This window comes from Moschus berezovskii, chromosome 12 (genome assembly GCF_049115385.1).
Source record: "Moschus berezovskii isolate FMDL1 chromosome 12, NW_MosBer_1.0, whole genome shotgun sequence".
In the NCBI taxonomy this organism is placed as follows: domain Eukaryota; kingdom Metazoa; phylum Chordata; class Mammalia; order Artiodactyla; family Moschidae; genus Moschus; species Moschus berezovskii.
Window position 1 is genome coordinate 62,546,840 of NC_142471.1, and position 21,069 is coordinate 62,567,908.

The 21,069-nt window shown below is 45.0% G+C and overlaps 1 protein-coding gene across 1 annotated transcript in view; it reads right to left on the minus strand.

The window, feature by feature from the left end:
• PDLIM1 (PDZ and LIM domain 1) overlaps positions 1-21,069 on the minus strand; it is a 40,949-nt gene that overhangs the window by 2,877 nt on the left and 17,003 nt on the right. Inside the window, exons 2-5 of the mRNA XM_055425038.2 lie at positions 19,579-19,730; positions 17,984-18,068; positions 13,895-14,094; positions 3,022-3,173 (exon numbers count right to left, since the gene is read on the minus strand). Coding sequence (XP_055281013.1) covers positions 3,022-3,173; positions 13,895-14,094; positions 17,984-18,068; positions 19,579-19,730 — 589 coding nt within the window. The remainder of the gene's footprint in view (positions 1-3,021; positions 3,174-13,894; positions 14,095-17,983; positions 18,069-19,578; positions 19,731-21,069) is intronic.

The window sequence follows — 21,069 nt, forward strand, 5'->3', positions numbered from 1 at the left end:
TGGGAAGTCCTGTATTACATATATGTCACCTCAATTAAAAAGACTCCTTTTCCCTGCAAATTTTGACCTATAGCAAGAGGGAGTATGAGGAATCCTGGACCCCTTCTCCCAGTCCAGAGGCTAAATTTCACCCCAAATGAGAAGACCCACATTGAGTCTGGAGATTTATCACCAAGCCCTGCTGCAGCCTGTTGGCTCAGATGGTAAGGAATCCACCTTCAATGCAGGAGACCCAGGTTCAGTCCCTGGATCGGGAAGATGCCCTGGAGGAGGGAATGAAAACCCACTCCAGTATTCTTGCACGGAGAATTCCATGGACAGAGGAGCCTGGTGGGTTACAGTCCATGGGGGTCACAAAAAGTCAGACACAACTGAGCAACACTTTCACTTTTTTCACCTGCTAGAGCCAAACCTCCCACCGGGGCCTCACTGACTGTGTGCCTGGCACTTTGCACATGTCATTTCCCTCCAGGCTTTAAACCACCTGTGAGGTAGCCATTATTAGCCTCACTGGACATGTGCAGAGAGGCTAGATGTGTCTCTTAAAGAGACAAGCCACCCCCTCGAGGTCTTGCGGTGAGGCATGGGCAGATCCTAGACACCAGTGCTGGTGGTGCGGTGCGGCTTCGTGAACCACGGGCCTTCTCGAATGACAGCAACCCTCACCAAGTGCTCTTACCACGCACCAGCCACTGCCCTGAGCTTTGACCATTACATCTCAAATGAAAACAGGCATTTGAGGTCCCTCACTTGAGAGCCTTCTGCATGTGGTAGATGTCTGCATTGGAACTTATGCTGTTTCTTTTGTGAAAACTTAATGCAAGTGCATATTAAGAGATAAAGGAGAGACCACAAGTTCTATCTCCCTTTTCATTTTTAGCAAATTTTTTTATTTTATTTGGCATAAGAAGATATCCAGTCATCCAACCCAGGGGAGAAAAACTATAATTCTCAAACTCTCTTGTAACTAGATAGGGCCATGTGACTAAATTCTGGTCAAAATATAAATGGAATAGTCATGTGGGACTTCTGGGAAGAAGAAAGCTGATTCATCTGGAAGATAGATTCCTCAGTTAGCCTTCCTGGTGCCTGGAAGTTGGCATGATGGCTGGAGCACTAGCTGCCAACTAGCACCAGGAGGTAGCCTTGAGAATGGAGACGACTGGCTTGGCAGGCAGGATACAGGATGGAAGATATTGATGAGCAGGGAACTGCCTCCTCAGGACAGTTCAGTGATTCTGGGCTTCAGGTCCTTCTCTGTGACCTCTGTGACCTGAGGGCATTCAGCGAGCTGAGCCCTGCAAGGTATATGGTCTACTTTGGGTTGGAACAGATTGACATTTCCTTTCCTAAATAAAGGGTTTTACACCCATTTATTCAGGGTAGAGTTGTGATTTCTCACATGTTTTGAAAAACCATCATCCTCCAGGGTTAGACCCCAAGACATCGGTCAGATGGGCTAAGACTGGAACTTAATATAGAGTATATGACTCATTCCTTCCAAACTGCACAGGTACTCCAAGCAAAGGGGGATATTGCTGGTAGGAATAATATCCTTCTGGCATAAAAGAAGGATTTTCCTAATTTCCCTTGCCTCTAAATTGCCAATTTCTCTAAGGAACCTACCAAAGTGGGGAGGAAGCCTGGGTGCTGGGTGTGTTCAGTAGGGGACTTTCAGCTCAGGAAGGACTCCTGGGGAGCCGATTCTGCACCTGGGGACTTTCAGGAGGAAGGGGACTCTTCCAGAGGGAGCTCAGTTCTGACCCTCACTGGCTGCCCTGGGCAAAGAGCCAGCCCCTCTGGAGCCTGGCTGAAGTGGATCTCACGGAACCACCACATGTCCCTCCCAGAAGTACCAACTCTCTCTTCACAGGCAGGCACACTGGGAGAAAGAGATCAAGAGAAGGCAGGACTCCAGTAAGTCTCAGGGAAAAGGACAGTGCAGAGTGTGGAGGGCTGGGCCCCAGGAAGGCTGCAAACCCCAACTCTCCAGATGTCACTGGTAGCTAGGTTGATGATGAGAATCAGAGGTGCTTATGAATGACCACCTGGGAGGTGGGTGAGCCTGAGAGCTGTGGCTCACAGGTCACCTTTTTGAGAGGAGGAAAAGCCTCCCTTCTACAGCACACCCATCTGCCAGGAATTTATCACTGTTGTTGCTACAAAGCTGAGACAGCTTGCTGCCATCTGCTTGAAAATTATCATAAGAAACAAACAGTGTCTGATGTATACAGGGCAAAGACTATCTCCTGAGACCTGCAGAACCACAGGGGTAGCCCTGGGTGCCTCGAGCATCAGATCTCACGTGTGGACAAGCCAAGGCTGGCCTGGAACCTCCTGATGAGGTTTCAAACATGGTCACAGTTATGAAGCACCTACTGTGCGCACCAGTCACAATGATGGGTGTTTTGTGTAATTTGATCCTCACACCAATCTTAAGAGGAAAGGATTTTTATCCCCAATTTGACAGATGAGCAAACGAGTCTAGAAAGGTTCAAAGGGTTGCCTAAGGTCAATCCCGGGGTATGTGGCCAAACTGGGGGCCCTCAGACTTTGAAGAGGCTGTCCACGCTAGAGCAAGAACAAGTGCACGGCCCCAAAGTGAAGCCCAGAGCCTGGTTTTCCTGTGCTGCTGATTCATTCACTCTGTGTCACAGCCCACGACCTTCACCCACTCACACGTGCCAACCACCACAGAAGCATGGTATGTGGGCTCAAACAAAACTAGTGGCCAACGGACAGCCCCACAGAATGCCACAACTGTCAGGTTCACCCCTGCCCTCAGTCTCCCTCAGCGCCTGCGACAGGAAACAACTAAGCAGGTGTGGCTGAGAGCTCATTCAGTCCCCCTCTTTTTTTTTTTTTTTTTTTGAAAGAGCTTTTAGCATTTAAGAGGCTGGCCTTCCAAAGCACACGGTGCTCTCTCCACCCCTCAGGCTGTGTTCACCTGTGTTTCAGCAATGACTACCCCTCAGCCCAGGCCTCAAACAACAGCTTCTGACCACACACACAGCTGATTACCTTTCTCCTCAGACTCCAGGATTTCCTGCAAAACCAGGAACGAAGTGGACTGTTTCGGAGGCTCATTTAACTCCTGTTTCTCCTGAAGCATCTTGTAAACTTCAGATTCTTTATCGATGACGAGTCCGCTTGGGAGCTGAGAATGGTCTAAGCTGTAAAGAATGTTTCCAAGTTCATTAGGACACGTCAGAAGTTAGGGGAAAAAAACCCACCAGGCACCCCCTTCTAAGCGAAGATACCCCTGTGTCAAAGAGTGAAGAGAAATTATCCCAATGGATGAAGCCAGCTCCTGATGCAGCCATGGACCCCCTGATGATACAGTGAGGTGTCTGTAGGCAGGGCTGGTTGCTGCTTCAGGTCAGTAAGAGGCTAGTTTGGGTGATTCAATTACTCTTTGGCCTAATCTCATGGAACGGGAATGCTGTGCTTCTTTCAAAATTATATAAACAACATTATGTCGAAAGAAAATTTAGAAGAGGGAAAATATCAACCACAACTGAGCACTGAAAACTCAGCTGGGTCCCCTTAGTCCAGGCCTCATTCTTTCCCCAGAGAAATCAGTGTTTCCTGATGCTATCAAAGCGCTCTCCCCATCTCTATAAACTCTCCTCATTCTCATGGCAAGGAGCTCTGGTCTCTTCACCTACCATACAGAGGTAACAGTGTGTGCCTTGTCCAGGTCACAGGGTTGGTGGCAAGGATGCAAAAGTAAGTACTTTGTTTTTTTATTGGAGTAGAGTTGATTAAGAATGTTGTGTTAGTTTCAGGTATAGAGTGAACCAATTATACATACATATACCCTGTCTTTTTTAGATTGTTTTCCCATATAGGCCATTACAGAGTACTGAGTAAAGTTCCGTGTGCTATATAGGAAGTCCTTATCAGTTATCTGTTTTATATACAGTGTGTGCATATGTCAATCCCGATCCCCCAATTTATCCTTTCTCCCACCCCCAAACCCCTGCCTTTTCCCTCTGGTAACTACACCTATGATTCAGTTTCTGTTTTGTAAATAAGTTCATTTGTACCTTTTTTTTTTTTTTTTTAGATTCACATATGTTATATCACATGATATTTGCCTTTGTCTGACTTAACTTCACTATGGCAATCTCTAGGTAGGTACTCTATAAACAATACAGTGCTGCTCTGAATAAAGGAAAAGGGCGGGGGGGGACAGAGGCCTCAGCTCAAGCCTAGGGATGGGGCAAACCAGGCCTTGCTGCCCACACCTCCCCTTGTCCCTCTGGGCTCCCCACGACAGGATGAGACAGGCAAAGTTGGGGCCTCTTTCTTCCAGAGCCCATTTTCCAAGGGAGGCACTGCTGCTGCCTGGTCTGAGGGAGGGAGGAGAGTGAAAGGGAGGCAGACTCCAGTGAGCTTTACCTTTGAAGTCTGTCCTGAGTCCCACCCCCTCCACTGCCTGCTCTAGCCATGCCATCCATTAACAGCCCAGCTGACCAGCTTTGTAACTTGTCCCCTGGCTGCCACTCTCAGCCCCTGGAACTGTCTTTTCTCTGACCAGAGGCCAGAGAGAGATTTTAAACATAAGAATCAGACTGTGTCGTGATGTGGCTCAAAGTGTTCTCATCTGACTCAGAACCAAATATTTACAGTTTTAATAACAAAAACACAAGCTTAACCAAATTCATCTTCTTTGGAGTAAATATTTGCTACAAAAAGTACAAAGGCCATAAAAGATGTGGCTCTACTCCCCTCTCCAAGCACATCGCTTGGTACACCCTGCTCACTCCAGGCAGACAAGCCTTCATGGGGTTTCTAGGACACACCAGCCTCAGGGCCTTTGCACATCCTGCTCCCTCTGCCTGGAATGTTCGCTCCCCACATGGCCCCCATGCTTCACTCAGGTCTCTGCTCAGATGTCCCTCCTCAGAAGGGTCCCCAACCCTCAGCTTAAAACAGTCCACCCCATCCACATCACTTCTCCCCTTGCTCTGCTCCATCTTTCTCCACATGTTTGTAACTCTTTTACCACGGATTATACTTATTTCTTTATTGTCTATCTCTCCCTGCAAAGCAAGCCCCACGAGGGCCGGGCTACGGCCTGTCTTTTCCATCATTGTGGGTGCTGCCCTCAATCAGTGCCTGGCAGAGGGTCAGAGCTCGGCAGGAGTTAGGTAAGTAGATCAAGTCCCTCTCTCCTCCTCGCTGCACCCTGTCTCTGCTCCTGTGGGGTCACAAGGAACCCCCCAAAACTGTGCCAGGGAAATGGGCAAACCGGGTTCCTGGGTCCTGATCGCCTGCAGCCTCTGAGCCTCGGCTGCTTTTTCAGAAGCCACCACCCGCTAGGGAAGAGGGATAGTGTGCCCGGGGGGAGCCAAAGAGGAAATACCAGATGGTGATGCAATTTATAACCCACCCATTGTATAATTAGTTTACATTCCATTTTAAATGTGCCTCAAGTCACAAGGTCACTCACGTCAGTGAAATTCCAGGATTTTGCTTTGACTACACAGCCAGGTTCTCACAGTTGAGGACAGAGCCCTCCAAGAGTGACAACTGCTCTGCTGCTCTCGGGGAAGGTCAACATGTAATGGTGAGAGACGCATCAGCGGGTCAACTGTGCTGGCCGTGGGTGCGGGATAGGGTGGCCACCACCTCTGTCCGCTCACAGTGGGTGGCCCCTGCACTTGTCTCTCTCTTCCATCTCCCCAGGCAGGTGATGGGCCACCCTGAGAAGTGACAGTCATCAAGGGCCATGGTCTTCCTCTGGCCCACCTTTTCAACTCTATCATTTGAGTTATACGCCAGACTCCTTCTTTGGGTCTTGAGTTCTGAGCTTGCCCTGTACTAAATGAATTACATTATTTTGACAAATGTTTTTTTCTGTTACACTTAGAACTATTTTAAAATCAAGATCAGACCGTGGAATGTTCTTAGGGAGAATTTTTCCCCTTCTTTGGCGTATGTTGTTATGTCTGGAAGCCACCAAGGGACCGCTAAAAATGACAGACCCCAAACTACAAGGTCATTACATATTCTTCCAGCAAACTGTCTTGGAAAATATTTCTGTGATTAAAAAAAAAAAAAAACTTAGTGTTTCTTCTTAAATAACTACAATATCTTTCTACCACTTGACAATTTATAAAGCACTTTCAATATCCATCGCCTTATTTGAAGCTATGGTTTGCCTAATTCAAAAATAATATCCTAAGACCCAAGTCTTAGATGTTAGACTATCAGATATGGACAAATGACATCACAATATCTTAAAAAAAATTCTAGGACAAAAATATGCATGAGTAATGGAGTCCTAAAAAAAAGCATTCTCATTCTTTATGTATAGTAACAGCACTGAAAGGAAGAATTATAAAGTGATAAGTTTTCAAAAAATATTAGGTATATGACTAGAGTTACCAGGAGAAAAACTTGTGAGGGTGGGTCACTAAAAGTAAGTGCAGTCTTCTAAACGCAGTCTTTACAATTTTAAAACCAAAATACAAGAATTTAATCAATTTAGCTCCTTCAGAGTAACTATCCATTACACTTCATATTTCCTGCCTCTTGTTTCTGCCTGTCAGACTTGATGCTGAATGTATACCACCAGTTCCCTCAATGTTTAATATTTTCTTCCAGTCTCTTAGGCCCTGACCATAGGACCTGTCTCCCCAGCAATACCCCAAGCCAGGCACTTTCTGCCTGATGAAGTAGCTGACATAGCCAGGTGTTTAAGGCCAGTGGTCTTTTGAACATCAGGAGAAAACTCCCTTTGAGATTGTCTCAAGAGGAGGATTTCGAAGGCTAAGCCTGCAGATCTTAAGAGAATACACAAGCCTGTTCCAGTCAAAAGAGTAGCTGGGATGAAGGTCGGGAAGTCAAGGAGAACAGAGAAAAAGCACACCTATGGTTATGGGACAGTAACCCTGGGAAGAGAGTCTACTCCACCAAAATAGCGAAGTGACCAGAGGGGACATAAAAAGACTCTCATTTCTTTTTTTTTTTTTTTGCGCCATCACCTGCAGCACAACTTAATAATATGTATATAAATCTCAACTAAAACAAAGAAGCCACAAGAAAAAAATCCCACTGCTGCTATAACTTTAATGGCATCACTTTTCTCACATAGTAAGTCAACTTTGTTTCCACACTAAAACTGCCTGTTTGTGTGACAAATTTGGGACAAAAAGAGAGATGACTTGAATTATAAGATGCATCCAGAAAGAGAAGATAGTCTCTTCATAAAAATAATTTTCCAGGACGTCCCTGGCAGTACAGTGGTTAAGACTTTGCTTTCCAATTCAGGGGGTGCGGGTTCCATTCCTGGTCAGTGAACTAAAATCCCATATGCCTTGGCCAAAAAACCAAAACATAAAACAGAATTTTTGTAACAAAATTCACTAAAGACTTAAAAAAGTGGTCCACATTTTTAAAAAAAAATCTTTAAAAATAAATAAATAATAAAAATCATTTCCCACTGGGGAAGATGGGAGTAGACATAAGTGTCCCTATCCTTTCCACTAAGTACATCTAAACACCTGGACATCAAATATAAGATGAGCATAAGATGTACAAGGGGGACAGGAGAAGGTAGGCCAGCCAGAGGCCCTGGACCCGAGGAGTGACAGTGATGAGTCCCCAGGGTTTTATTTTTGCTTCATATATTTCAGATGTGGAGCTAAATAAGGCAGCAACCCAGGGCAACAAGCTCAGATAAGAGAAGTCCCCAGAAAAGTGTGCCCTCTCCAACAAACTGACAGAGAAGGCGACAGCCAGGATGGTGCAAGACTCAGAAACAATAACCACTTTTTTCCAGACAAATGAAGAAAAAAAAAAGGTCAGTGCAGAGTCTAGACTTCCACCCACACTGGGCTGAAATGAGATGCACCAACCACCCCACTGGGGTATTGGAGAATGACCAGTAGGAAGCCCGTATGTCAATCCCTACCCAGCTGAATGAAGACAGCCTAGCGGACAGCCACGACTTTCACTACCGCCCAGCAGTGAACAGGCCACACTCACCCACTATGAGTCTCTGGAGGCCATGTGGGTAGCCACAACTCCCACTCCAGCGACAATGAACAGCCCCCAGTAACCTCCAGTATCAACACAGACAGAGTGGGGAAACTAAACTTCTACTCCCAGCTTGGTTAAAACCACTCCTCCAGGTGGCCCATCACCTGCCGGGGGATGGGAGGCTCCCACAGTTCCCTGTGGGTGGGAGGAAGACAGCCAAGGGCAGGGACCAGGAGTCGTGGACGGGCAGGGTTGGTGGCTTCCTTCCTCCAGTTGCAGCCTGGGCAACTGATGAGTCTCTATGTAAATTTTGCCCTTCCCTGAGACCACAAAGCATGTTCATTCTTTGAGCTTCACTGATGTGACTAACCCCAACATTCTAAGTTTCAGGATGTTACCAATGATGGAAACTGGCTGAAAGGTATAGAGGATCTCTCTGTTTTGTTCCCTATAACTGCAGTGTGCATCTATAATTACTGCAAAATAAAAAGTTAAGAAAATTTTTCTCCAAATGATGAAGGTTAAACACTCACTGGAAATTATGTAGAGGAGATTTTAGTATGTGATTTTTATATAGGTGGGGATGACATAGGCTGACTCAGATTCTTCGTGTCCGAGATGCCCCAACCTGATTACCCCAATGTTCACCAAATATGTAATGCTGAGAAACCCGATGGAATCATTTTTGAAAGGGGATTCTGGCCAGAAGGCTCCCTAAGTTTTAGTCTTCAAAGGCATAGATGATGGACCTAGTGAGAAACCAGAGGAGTAATTATGGCCACCAGGAGTAGAGGGCGGACTATCCAGAGCTCAGAGCCACAGTCTGTGGGCTGTGGACACGTTTAGTTAGAGGAGCAAGCAGCCAGCTTCATGAAGATTTTCTTCTGACCCAGCTCCAATGAGTCAGGGCTAATATAGTCCCTCTGGAATCGCCGGAACAAAGAACGATGAATGTACTCCCTTATTTCTACTATACCGGCTTAGAAATCTGCCTCAGGAGTTTATAGGGGGATTGCCTGAGAACACAATTAGGAAAAATTAGTATCTTGGGGCTACTATGTTGGTTGCCTGCATGCTAAGTCCTTTCTTTGTGACACAATGGACTGTAGCCCATCAGGCTCCTCTGTCCATGGGATTCTCCAGGCAAGAATACTGAAGTGGGTTGCTATGCCTTCCCCTCCAGGGGATCTTCCCAACTCAGGGATCAAATCCATGTCTCTCAGGTCTCCTGCATTGAGTTCTTTACCACTTTACCACCTGGGGGAGCCCAAATGATCATTCCACAAAGAGGTTACCACTCTATCAGAAAGGTAATCAGCTGTGCTGGTTGACTGAACTTAAGCTACAGTGCTGGGAAATATAGAAGCATACAGTACGTTAGAGCAAAATCTCCTCCATGACATTTGTCTATGTGCTTCCACTCTACAGAGCTCCTAGTACTTTGAAGTAATGGGTATGGAGCACTTCATGCATGCTGAAATCTGAGTAAGTAGCATTTATGGAGCACCACCAGAGGCCAGGCCCCATGGTGGATATTTTTTGCATATCTCATTGAAACTTCTCAATAACCTGGTGGTCAGGTAGTTCATATTATCTGCTTTACAGATGAAGAAACTGAATTTTAGAGGCTGTGTGGTTTACCCAAGGTCCCAACAGCTAGCAAGAGGCAGAGCTAGAATTCAAGCTCAGGTCCCTCTATCAAGCTTGCACCTTTAAGAAAGTATCAAATGGCATCATATATATACATTGAAATCTAGGCCCAAATCACCAGAAAATGACCAGAGCCCCTAAACTCAGTGGAAAGACGTCAGTTTTGAACAGAGCAGAATTTCCTTCACCCTCGGTACATAGTAGGCAGTCAATAAATGACTGTTAAGCTGAACTGACCCAGAGGCCCTCCCACTCGGGCAGGCGTGTGTGTGTGTGTGTGTGTGTGCGCGCGCTGGAGGGTGTGTGTGGGGTGTGGGGTGTGTGTGTGTGTGTGTGTGTGTGTGTGTGCGCGCGCACACGCGCGCTGGAGGGTGTGTGGGGGGTGTGTGTGTGTGTGTACGCGCGCGCGCGCTGGAGGATGTGTGTGTGGGGTGTGTGTGTGTGCGCTGAGAGGACAGGAAGCAGATGGTACCTTTCACATGCCTTACCAGGTTAATTTGGAAATGGCAAGGCTGCCTATGTTCTTGTCTGATGGGGATGTGGCCCTGGGAAATTCTATAAGACACACTCACACCAGGCTGTTTTGAAGTGCATCTAACAAAGAAACTAAGAGTGCACCCCAGGGAATCAGTGATGACCTCAGATGCAAAGTATGAAGTGAGCCAATTCTGGAACCTCAGCGAATTTCACAGACTAAACAGTGGGGGATGAGCAGTTGCGACTTCTGCTGACCGAGCCGGCAACAAGACCCGGTGGCTGCTGGGTTTGCACAAGACTCTTCCTTCACTGATAAGCACACCTGGCCTCTCTTGGAATAGACCAGTAAGCAGAGACCAATGCAGAGCGCATTTCCTCTGCCAGGGGCTGCCAGTATTTCCACTGTTTCTGGATTCATCCTCAAAGAGTTCGGGATGGAGCAGAAGCTGGGCCCCGCTCTGCTGAGAAAATCTGGAAGGAGACTGGTGATAAAGACTCAGAGGCCACTGCAGCCAAAAAGTCTGCAACAGGAGGGGACAGGGCCTGGAGGACAGGCTTGAACAGTGTCCAGACAGTAGAGATTTAATTGTTTTGGATTGGAAGGAGGGGGCAGGCGGGAAGTATGAGAGAAAAAGAAGACACAAATGAAAGAATAACGGCCAAGGCCATACTAAAAATACTCCCCAGGCACATACTTCTCCCAAGCATAGCAGCCTTTCAGTGAAGGATGTGTCATTTCCTGGGTTATTAAATCCAGATCATGGAACACTCCACTCTGGGACAGAAAAAGAGGGTCGCGTTCTCAGCACAAAAGCACCGAGGAACGGAGATCACGGCTCTCGGTGCTTCACCCCCAGCTCCCCACCGAGCTGCCTGAGAGAAAGCTTCGCTTCAGAGTCCGCCATGGAAAGCTTAGGGGGCCCAGCGGGGCACTTTCTCAGGTACCCCAGAAGTCCCCACAGTCACCTCGAAAGGCATCATCATCATCTCAAGCCTGTAGGACTCAGAATTGGAAGACAAAGAAGTGTTAATAGCCACGTTGCCTTGGTTACTACAGCAAATGCTGGTGACCATCAACATCTAGCAAAGCCAAGTCACATCGCAAGAAGTCTCCCCTAATAGGCCCTGTGAAGCTTAGAAAGAAATCACAGAGCCCTCTTGGTGCTGGGCCCAGGGGCCTGCATGCAGCCAGGTACCCCATGATGTCTCTCTCTCTTTCTCAGAGAGAAGGACCATATGATCAAGTATGATCAAGGAGCTCTCGAGAGGGTCCCCACAATAGCTCTTTTCAAACATTTAAGTAGTTCAGAACCTCTCCTGCCTTAACCTGTCCTAATCTGCACCTGAAGCAATGGGTTTGCCATTTAATCTCCCTAACAGCCTGGTAGAGTCTTACTAAAGGTGAACTGCAGAGAAACTGAACACCAAAATTGGCTTCAGAGCTAATATGAGAACTGAGGGTTTCAACTCTAAACGAAAACAAAAAAACAAACTAAGGGATGGGAGAAAATATTTGCAAGCAATGTGACCAACAACAAGGGGTTACCTTCCAAAATATGCAAAAAGCTCATACAATTAACATTTTTTAAAAAATCAATCAAAAAATGGGCATAAGACCTAAACAGACATTTCTCTCCAAAGATGACATACAGATGGCCTACAGGCACATGAAAAGATGCTTAACATTGCTAATTATTAGAGAAATGCAAATGAAAACTACAATGAGGTACCACCTCACACTGGTCAGAATGGCCATCACCAAAAAGCCCACAAATAATAAATGCTGGAGAGGATGTGGAGAAAAGGGAATCCTGCTACACTGCTGGTGGGAATGTAAATTAGTGTAACCACTATGCAGGACAGTGTGGAGGTCCCCTAAAAAAACTAAAAATAGAGCTACTCCTGGGCATATATCTAGAAAAGACGAAAACTCTAATTTGAAAAGATACATGCGCTTCAATGTTCACTGCAGCACTATTTATAATAGCCGAGTGCCTAGCAACAGAAAATTGGTTTAAGAAGATGTGATACACACAAATACACCAGAATATTACTCAGCCATTAAAAAACATGAAATATCACCATTTGCAACATGAATAGACCTAAATAATATCATACCAAGTGAGACAAAGACAGACAAAGACAAATATTATATCACTTACATGTTAATAACACAAATGAATCTATTTAAAAAACAGAAACAGAGTCACAGACATAACAAATTTATGGTTACCAAAGGGGTAAGTAGGGGAAGGATAAATTAGTGTGGCATTAACATATACACAACACCATATATAAAACAGATACACAATAAAGATTTACTGTGTAGCACAGGGAACTATATTTAATATCTTGTAATAACCTATAATGAAAAAAAGAATCTGAAAATATTTAAATACACATATATAGATAAAAAACTCAAATCACTCTGCTGTATACCTGAAACTAACACAAGGTTGTGAATCAACTATACTTCAATTACCAACAAAAAAAAGAAAGAACTGAGGGCTCCAAGGAGGACAGATCCTCTGAGATCAGATAAGTTTGGACCACATGATATTTTCCAAGAAATCTGACTGTCACTGACATCCAAAAATCAGGAGATTTCAGATGAAAAACTTTCTGACTTCTGTTTTGATGCAATTATCCATCAGAAATGGAAATCCTATGTCGGCATGTGGTGTCTGACTGGAGTCAAGGAGTGGTTTCCCCTCTGGGCTGGGCATGCACTGAACAGTTCCCATGAGCTGCCCTGCTCCCCCGTGTTTGCACCCAGAGCTCTGTCCTCAAGTCCTCGTCTTCGCTGCCACCTTTGGGCAAATGAGGTGACAACTCCTGACCTAGTCCCTCCTGTTTCCACCGCACAGAACCGATCCCATCTCTTACTCTCTCTCCATTCTCAAACCCCGCTCTTTGCCATGGGCTGCAGGATTCCCAGTGTTTTGGGATTCCTCTTCAAAGAGTTTGGGAGGAGTTGATACTGGGCCCCCTCTGCTGGGAAGATGCAAAGGATCCTTTAGATGAAGACTTAGAGGTAGCTGTGGCTAAAGGGGACAGGCCTCCCCAGCCCTGAGCAAGATGTCTCCTTAGACCTCCCCACCCTGGCCAAGCTCTCCTCTATCCCAGATCAGAATCTGTTCCAATGAACACACATTTATACAGGCACAGATGTCTCTTCTTCTTATCATTTCTACTGGTCCACTGGAGGGAAAAAAGCAAACATTGCTTCATCAAAAACTGCATCATGAAGTACCCATCCCTTGCCCGGATCAGCTGGTGAACACAAGCAGAGAGCCCCAACTCTAAACACTGAACAATTTTTCAGGAAGCAGCAGCGCTGTCAAGAAAGGAGGATGGCCACTTGGAAGAAGATAGTGACCACAGAAATCAGAATAATAACAGGGTCTCAGTGAAGAATCAACTGGACATTTTATAGCTTACTTCTTATTTCACAACAACCCTACAAGGCAGGTGGTATCACCCCGTTTTCAGAGACGAGGAAAATGAATACAGAAACAACTGTGCTAGGGACTTCCCCAGCGGTCCAGTGGTTAAGACAGTCCCGTTCACTGTAGAGGGTGAGGGTTTGACCCCTGATTGGGTAACTAAGATTTCACATGCAGCCAAAACAGTTAAAAAACAAAGATAGTGCTAAAGTAGATATTTTTCTCTGGGCTAGTGGTTGACCCTTCTCCATGCTGCCTGCACAAGCCTGTCCTGGTGTGGTAAGCCTCTCCCAGGACTGACCCAGGGTGGACTGCATGGGCCTACTCACGCTCTGCCATTCGTCTCCTGCCCACTGGCTGCTGTCTTTGACTCCAAGGCGTCGTTGAAGCTGGAGATATTTTCAGAGGAGTAGAGGCCAGCTGGGTTGTTGTACTGGTTTGTGATGACCCTGGGGGCAGAGCTGGAGGCGGGTGAGGCAGTAAAGGGCACGGCACTCCGGTTGTGGGCACTTCCTATGTGGAGGGCCTCCTGCAGGCAGGGATCAAAGGAGAGATCAAAGCGGTGTCCGGTATGTACCACTAAGTGGATGGTCCAGGGGGAGTGCCAGAGAGAGAGGTGTTCCAATGAGCTATGATGGCCCTGATTCAATGCCAAACTAGCTGAGGGGCTCTGACAAATAAATCCCCCCGACGTGGAGCAAGACTCAGGACATTGCATGAGCTGGGAACATGTGGAGGTTCACCTGCCAGCTCTGTTTCCCAATCCTTTCCTGAGGTCCAGCAGAGCCTGATCTCCTGCTGAGTACCCCTGGGCAGGACATCCCTTGATGCCCTAGGCTGTCAGGATCCAAGTCAGAGCTGAAACACCCTTTTGGGACACATTCCAGAGGGATTAAGTACCAGGAGGAGAGGAATCGGCATCACTTCAGTGCAGAGCAGGAGATGATAAAAGGTAAAGATAAACTCCCCAGAAAGGAAAGGTTTAGACAAGCAAGATAAGAGGGTTGTGGTGTCAACACTGAAGTATGACTAGGCAGACAAGCCTGGGTGCACTAGAAGAAGCAGGCTACAGGGAATGACTGAGCTGTTGTTTGTTGTGGGGGAAGGCCAAGCTGATAAGACGGAAGGCTGGGGGATACCTATTATGGGGCGGTGCCCAGGAAGCTGCAGGAAAGGACTTTAAATTCCTCCTGTGCTCATCCCCCTCTTTCTGTAATTTGGGGAAGCACCCACCATCCACCTCCACTCTGGACTGCCATGTCTCAGTAGATAATTACTACAGCTACACCACCTCAGAGCTACTCTATGAACACCCCTCAAAAGTTTTTAAACTAGCGTTCATTTTTTAAGAAAAAAAAATAACAGCTTTTCTGATGACTCAGCAAGGTGCTTTCTGCACAGGCATTCTGGGTCAACCCCTGCTCCTCTACTAAACATGATGTGCGCCGTATTTTCTGGGCTTCCCAGAAATCTTCCTGATCCCCAGACTCCTTGTTAACACTCAGACCCAGAACAACTGCCCCAAGAGCTCCCATCCTCTGTTGCTCCTTTTTTTTTTTCTCTTTCTTCACTAAACCTTAAAGTCTTTTTATCCTTTCTCAGAATTGATGATGAAAACCACCAGCTTAATTCACTGTGTACTGACTTAGCTCAGTCGGTAAAGAATCAGCCTGCAATGCAGGACACCAGGGTTTGATTCTTAGGTTGGGAAGATCCCCTAGAGAAGGAAATGGCAACCCACTCCAGTGTTCTTGCCTGGAGAATCCCATGGATAGAGGAGCCTGGCAGGCTACAGTCCACGGGGTCGCAAGAGTCGGACATGACTTAGCGACTAAACCACCACCACTGACTTAAAAGATAACATGAAATTGTGTTTATGATGATTCACACAGGCTCCCTCTTTGACATGTTGGAATCAGTGAGGTTTTCCTGTATACCTTATGCTGAGCTGACTTGATCCCCATTGGACAAAAGTTCAGTACACGTAGTGTGTTCCCCAAAGGGAAGTATAATTAGTTCTGCAAATAACTTTAGCAAAGTTTTAGGAAACTTTTTACTGCACGAGGAATGACAATGAAATAAGAAGTGGTCTTTAACAGCAGCAGACTTCCCAAGGGGTGGCCTGGAACCCTGCAGCTCTCGCACAAGCGGCAGCCAAGATGGCAATTCTTTTCTCCTTTCTCCTTCCCTGTAGCAATTCTGAGGAGCATCTCTTGATGCTGAGCACCAGGAAAGAGCCCTCATACTCTGTCTTGGCTCAGGTTTTTCCCTGTTGCTTCCTGTTTGGCTTTGAGCAAGTTAATCTCTCTTAGCCTCTGGATTCTGCCCGGTACCACAGCAGTCAACCAGCGTCATTCCCTTCTCCCTCCACAGAAACCCACGTTCAACTGCAATGGAAGTCAGTAGTAAATGCAGGTTGGAAATTCTGATTTTTCACTCTACAGAGAATCTCCCAAGAATGTATCTGTTTTGTACATAAAAGGAGTATCTCTAACCCCAAGTGAATACTGGTCTTTCCAGAAGTCAGGCGGTTAATTCAGGGCCTGCCTTTTGGAAGGGATGATGTCATTGTTTGGGCTTTGTATTTATCAGTCTCCAAGGAAACTCAATAATGAGGAAATATAAACTAGGTGTGTAACTACCCTGACCTCAGATAAGCTGGGGTGTGGGCTGGCCTTACATGAACGAACAGATCCTTCAATTACAGATGAACTCTGCTCTTACTCACGCCTCTATTTTATAGTGACTGGAAGTGGAAGATTTTGGGAAAATGAGAGGTGGGAAGTTTTTCATATGAACAAAGAATTACTGGAATTCAAAAAATATATAGTCAAATTAAATGCTAAAGTGTTTGAGTTTTTTTTTTTAATCTGAAGAAAATTACCTTCAAAAGACTAATGATAAGTACTCATGTTTAAGATGGAAATTCAAGTATAATATATATAAAAAGTATAACTGAAATGTAAGTATTGCCTTCCTGAAATGAAAAGCTAGGATTTTAGAAAGATTGCACTGAAACAAAATCATTCCTGATATATTACAAAACATACAACAACTTAACAGATTAAAACTTAACATTTATAGTAACTTAATGAAGTGGCTGAGAACTCCCTAGTAAACTGGAATTGACTGTGGCATGTTTTAAATTAGTTTGCACAGCTGCCAGTTTATAAACTGAATGCCATTTCATAAACTTTCCTTAGAGGAGCTGTAGAGAATAATACAGTCATGCCAGTTTTGAAATGGCAGATGCAAAAATGATCCTTAAAGTGACTGTTAGGACTAAGTATTATTTTTATTAATGAATGGGAAAAATTTTGTGTGATTACATTTCTGACATTTTAATGGAAGACATTTGAAAGATACCATTCACATACAACCACTAATTTACCCACACTAATGTACAATTTCATACTAGTTTCTGTTTTAGGTATAAAAGATAACTAGCTATATTTTATCTTTTGATTACATCTTAATATACCATAAAAATGAAAGTGTCTGAAATTGAGAAAAAAAAATTAAACTTCAAATCTTCAATTGGGGCTAAATGTATAACAATCACAAACCATTTTAAAAGAAGTTTTCAAAAGCCATTATTGACTGACTGCTAACATACCGCTAACAACTCACTCATTTATCCAACAGACACGCTGTGAAAAGTAGCCTACCAAGTGCGAGGAGTTTTACAAAGATGTTTAAACATTCTTCTTTACATTTCCTGTCCTTATTGCTGAAGAAAATCCATCCATTCATTGTAGAGAATAAATAAAATCATTATTAATGATTCCAAATATGGGATCTCCAGACAATTTCCCATTCCAGGAAATTCTACTTGGCCAACAAACTGTGCATTGACTTCCTACTCTATTTTCCAATATGAACTAGCAACTAATTTTAGTAATTTTAAGGAGAACGAGAGCACTTAGCATGTCCACCCTAAGACTCTTGGAAACCAGGTAGTGGGATGAAGGGTGGCCAGGGATATCTGGTCCACTACTACATTTCCCTGCAGTCCTCTAAGCTATAGGCCTCAGGACCCAAACTTCTTTCCATCTTTAGCACAATTCATTTGCATCAGCAGTCCATCATGAGCTGAGTCAGTGCTTCTCTTTTGCCGTGGTTCTGCCACTCTGTTCTATACAGGAAAGCTTCCACCCGCTTCCGTATCCCTTTCCTAACCCCCGTGCCGAGCCCAGGCCCTGACGTCACTGCTCTGGGGTTTTCCAGCCCTTTCCTCCTGCAGTTCCCTTACGGGAAGAACCGAATAAGAGCCAGGTCCCAGACGTGTCAGTGGAGGGCCCTTCCTGCGTCCTATCCCCAGCATCCAGGGCAGGAAAAACAGGGGTGAGCTGAGCTGTGTCAAAAGTGGAAATGTCTCGAGATGCTAAAAGCAACAGTGCTGGTGAGCAAGTACTTACCTGGGGTTCAGAGGCTAAATTCATCTTATATGGGTGACGTTTCCCTTCCTCTGTCACCAGAGGAGACCAGATTTTCTGTTCAGATCTGCAACAGATTGACAAAGCTAAGCTGTTTCATGCATGCTAATAAATAATACACACTAAAAATGGAGTGGGGAAGTGTCCCCTCTTACCCAGCTACTAGCACTCTGCTCCCCAGCCTCCCCTCTATTTTACCACTGATGTGATTTTCGGAAGCATCAACCTCATGACATCATGTCTGATTGCTACTCTGACAGCTGCCCACTCAGCCCTGAGGGATTTCCCAGGCTGCTGGCCCTTCATCCAGCCTCATCCCTTTCCCAATACATTCTGTGTTGCTGACCCAGCTGCACCGGCCTCCTCCAGACTCTTGAACCTGCCTGATGCCACCCCCCCTGCTCAGGAAAGAATGAGCTTCTCTATCTCATCCAGTGTTCTTGATCCAGACCAGACAACCAACTTGATCATGGTGCCTCTTCTGAACTTGGAAAGCATGTCTCTGTACCATTACACAGCAACGCTCTAGGTCTCCTCTCCGTTATCTTTAACATTTTTGTTTTTCACTCTTACAGGTACAGAATATTTGTACTTATCCTTCTGTGGTCAGACTGCCTAGCACAGGGCCAGATATATACAAGATGTAACTGCTCAATTTAATGGTAAATGGATCAAAAAATCAATCTATGAATAAGTGTCTAAAAGGAGAAGATCGCACTGAGATAGAAATGGAGAATGAAGGGTAAATGTGCTCCTGAGGGAACAGTAATAAAACAGTGCACCTCTCATGAGGGCAGGGCTCCGAAGCATATAAGCATATGAGACGCTTTGACATCCTGCCCCACACTTGTTCTTCCTGCCAGTCCCAGTACACAAGATAGAAGAAAGCCATAAAGCTACTTTGCAGAGGAGAGCCAAGGGTTCATGACGAAGCACTGTGCGAGCTAAGGTTAATGAGACATTAAAGACAGGTAAACAGGAGATCCGAATGAAGAATGTAAACTTGATCCAATAGGAATCAGCAGCCATACAGGTCGAACCAAATCACTTCTGAAACCATGCCTTTACAGGACTCCTTCCAAGACTAAATGGAAGAGAAACGGGAACTCTGCTCCAGTAACGACTCCCAGAGCGTTCTCACTCATCAACAATAGCTCTCCTTTCTTAAACTTTCAGCAATTTGTCTAACGTGCTTAATGAAGTCTTTCTCTGTAACTGTTATCTCGTGCAGCATCCAGGGCTCAGTGTTGTGTGGCGGGAGCAGGAGATTCTCAGTGGTTTCATTTCATTATACCTGACAGTATATAATTGATTTTACTTCCTCAAAATTTTGGTTAGTTGCGTTAGATCAAGTGAAAATTCAAGTATCTTAGAAAAAGATGCCCACACAGTGAGAAGCACTGTAAAAATCAGAGGGGAATATGAGCAATTTGAAATTCCAATTCCACAGACCTTCAGCCTACCTACACCACACATGGCACTGAGCTGGGGGTATAGGGAATTCGGAAATAGGTGAGGCAGTCCCTGCTCAAAAGCAGCTTCTAGTGCTCGGAAATGAGAGACCATTTCCTCCTCACCTGGCTACTGTGAGAGTCATGTTGTCTGTGCAGCCTTTGATTTTGTTCTGAGCTTCCAAGTGTGTCATATTGCTGGTATTTTCCCCATCGATGGCTGTGATTACATCTCCAACACATAAATTACCTATAGCAGCCTTGCTTCCGGGAGTGACCTGGAAAAAAAGCAGTGAGAAGGTTTAGGTACCGTTTGCCCCCAAGGAAATCACTGAGTAAGTTACCACTGGGTTAAGGGCTCACTGATGTGATTCAAAGCATTTAAAAAGTAAAGAAGGCTAAAATCATAAATTACAATGATACTGACCCCTTACAGTTATGTAATACATTGAGGTTTACGAGTTGTTTCTATAAACCATTTCACTGGACCCACACAATAACCTTGTGAGAAAGGAAGGCAAATATCAGTCCCAATATAGTCCCCATTTTAGAGACCAGGAAACTGAGGCTTCGAAAGATCTGTGACTTACCTGGGATCAGCCAACTAGCATATTACTATGTTACTAGTCATCCAACTAGTATAATACAGAGCCAGGTCTCAATCCCTAAACCAGACCCAGTGTTCTTCCCACTGACTCTTGTTGCTTCCTTTAAACAATTTACCAACTAAAAAAAAAACACACACACACACTTTAGAGAACATTCTGAATAGAAACATCCTATTTCTATAATTAATATGTTATTTACACACAGAAAAAATTTAAACTGTTCACAATATTACATTTCTGTAATATTTTTTATTTTCACAATAAGCTTAGAGTACTTTTGTAACTGAAAAAAAGCAACACAGAATATTTTAAAGTATGAACCAGTATACACTGGTTCCTCCTAGCCAAAAGGTTAACTATTAGGGTAAGCCCCTATAGGTAGCTGATTTTCTTCAGGTCAATGCTTCTAAAACAACGGGTTCCAAATTTATGGGCTCCCATGCTTGGGAGAAGCCAGCCAATGACTGCAGTGGGTCATCAAATCCATCTGCCTGCTGAGCACTATGTGTGACCTGAATAAATATCATGCCTCTTTTGGAGTTGTGCAACTATTTTTCAAGTGAATACAGACACTATTGTGATGAACAAAGTACAAACTCATTTTGAAGCAGCACTAACCTCAGAGATGTGTTTTACTATTAAGTATTTTTTTAAACCAATGTATACTAAAAAAAAAAAAAAAATCGGAGAAGGCAATGGCAAGCCACTCCAGTACTCTTGCCTAGAAAATCCCATGGATGGAGGAGCCTCGTAGGCTACAGTCTGTGGGGTCGCTAAGGGTCGGACACGACTGAGCAACTTCACTTTCACTTTTTACTTTCATGCATTGGAGAAGAAAATGGCAACCCACTCCAGTGTTCTTGCCTGGAGAATCCCAGGGACGGGGGAGCCTGGTGGGCTTCCGTCTATGGGGTCACACAGAGTCGGACACAACTGAAGTGACTTAGCAGCAGCAGCAGCAGCATACTAAAAATATCTAGCTTCCCAGGTGGTGCTAGTGGTAAAGAAT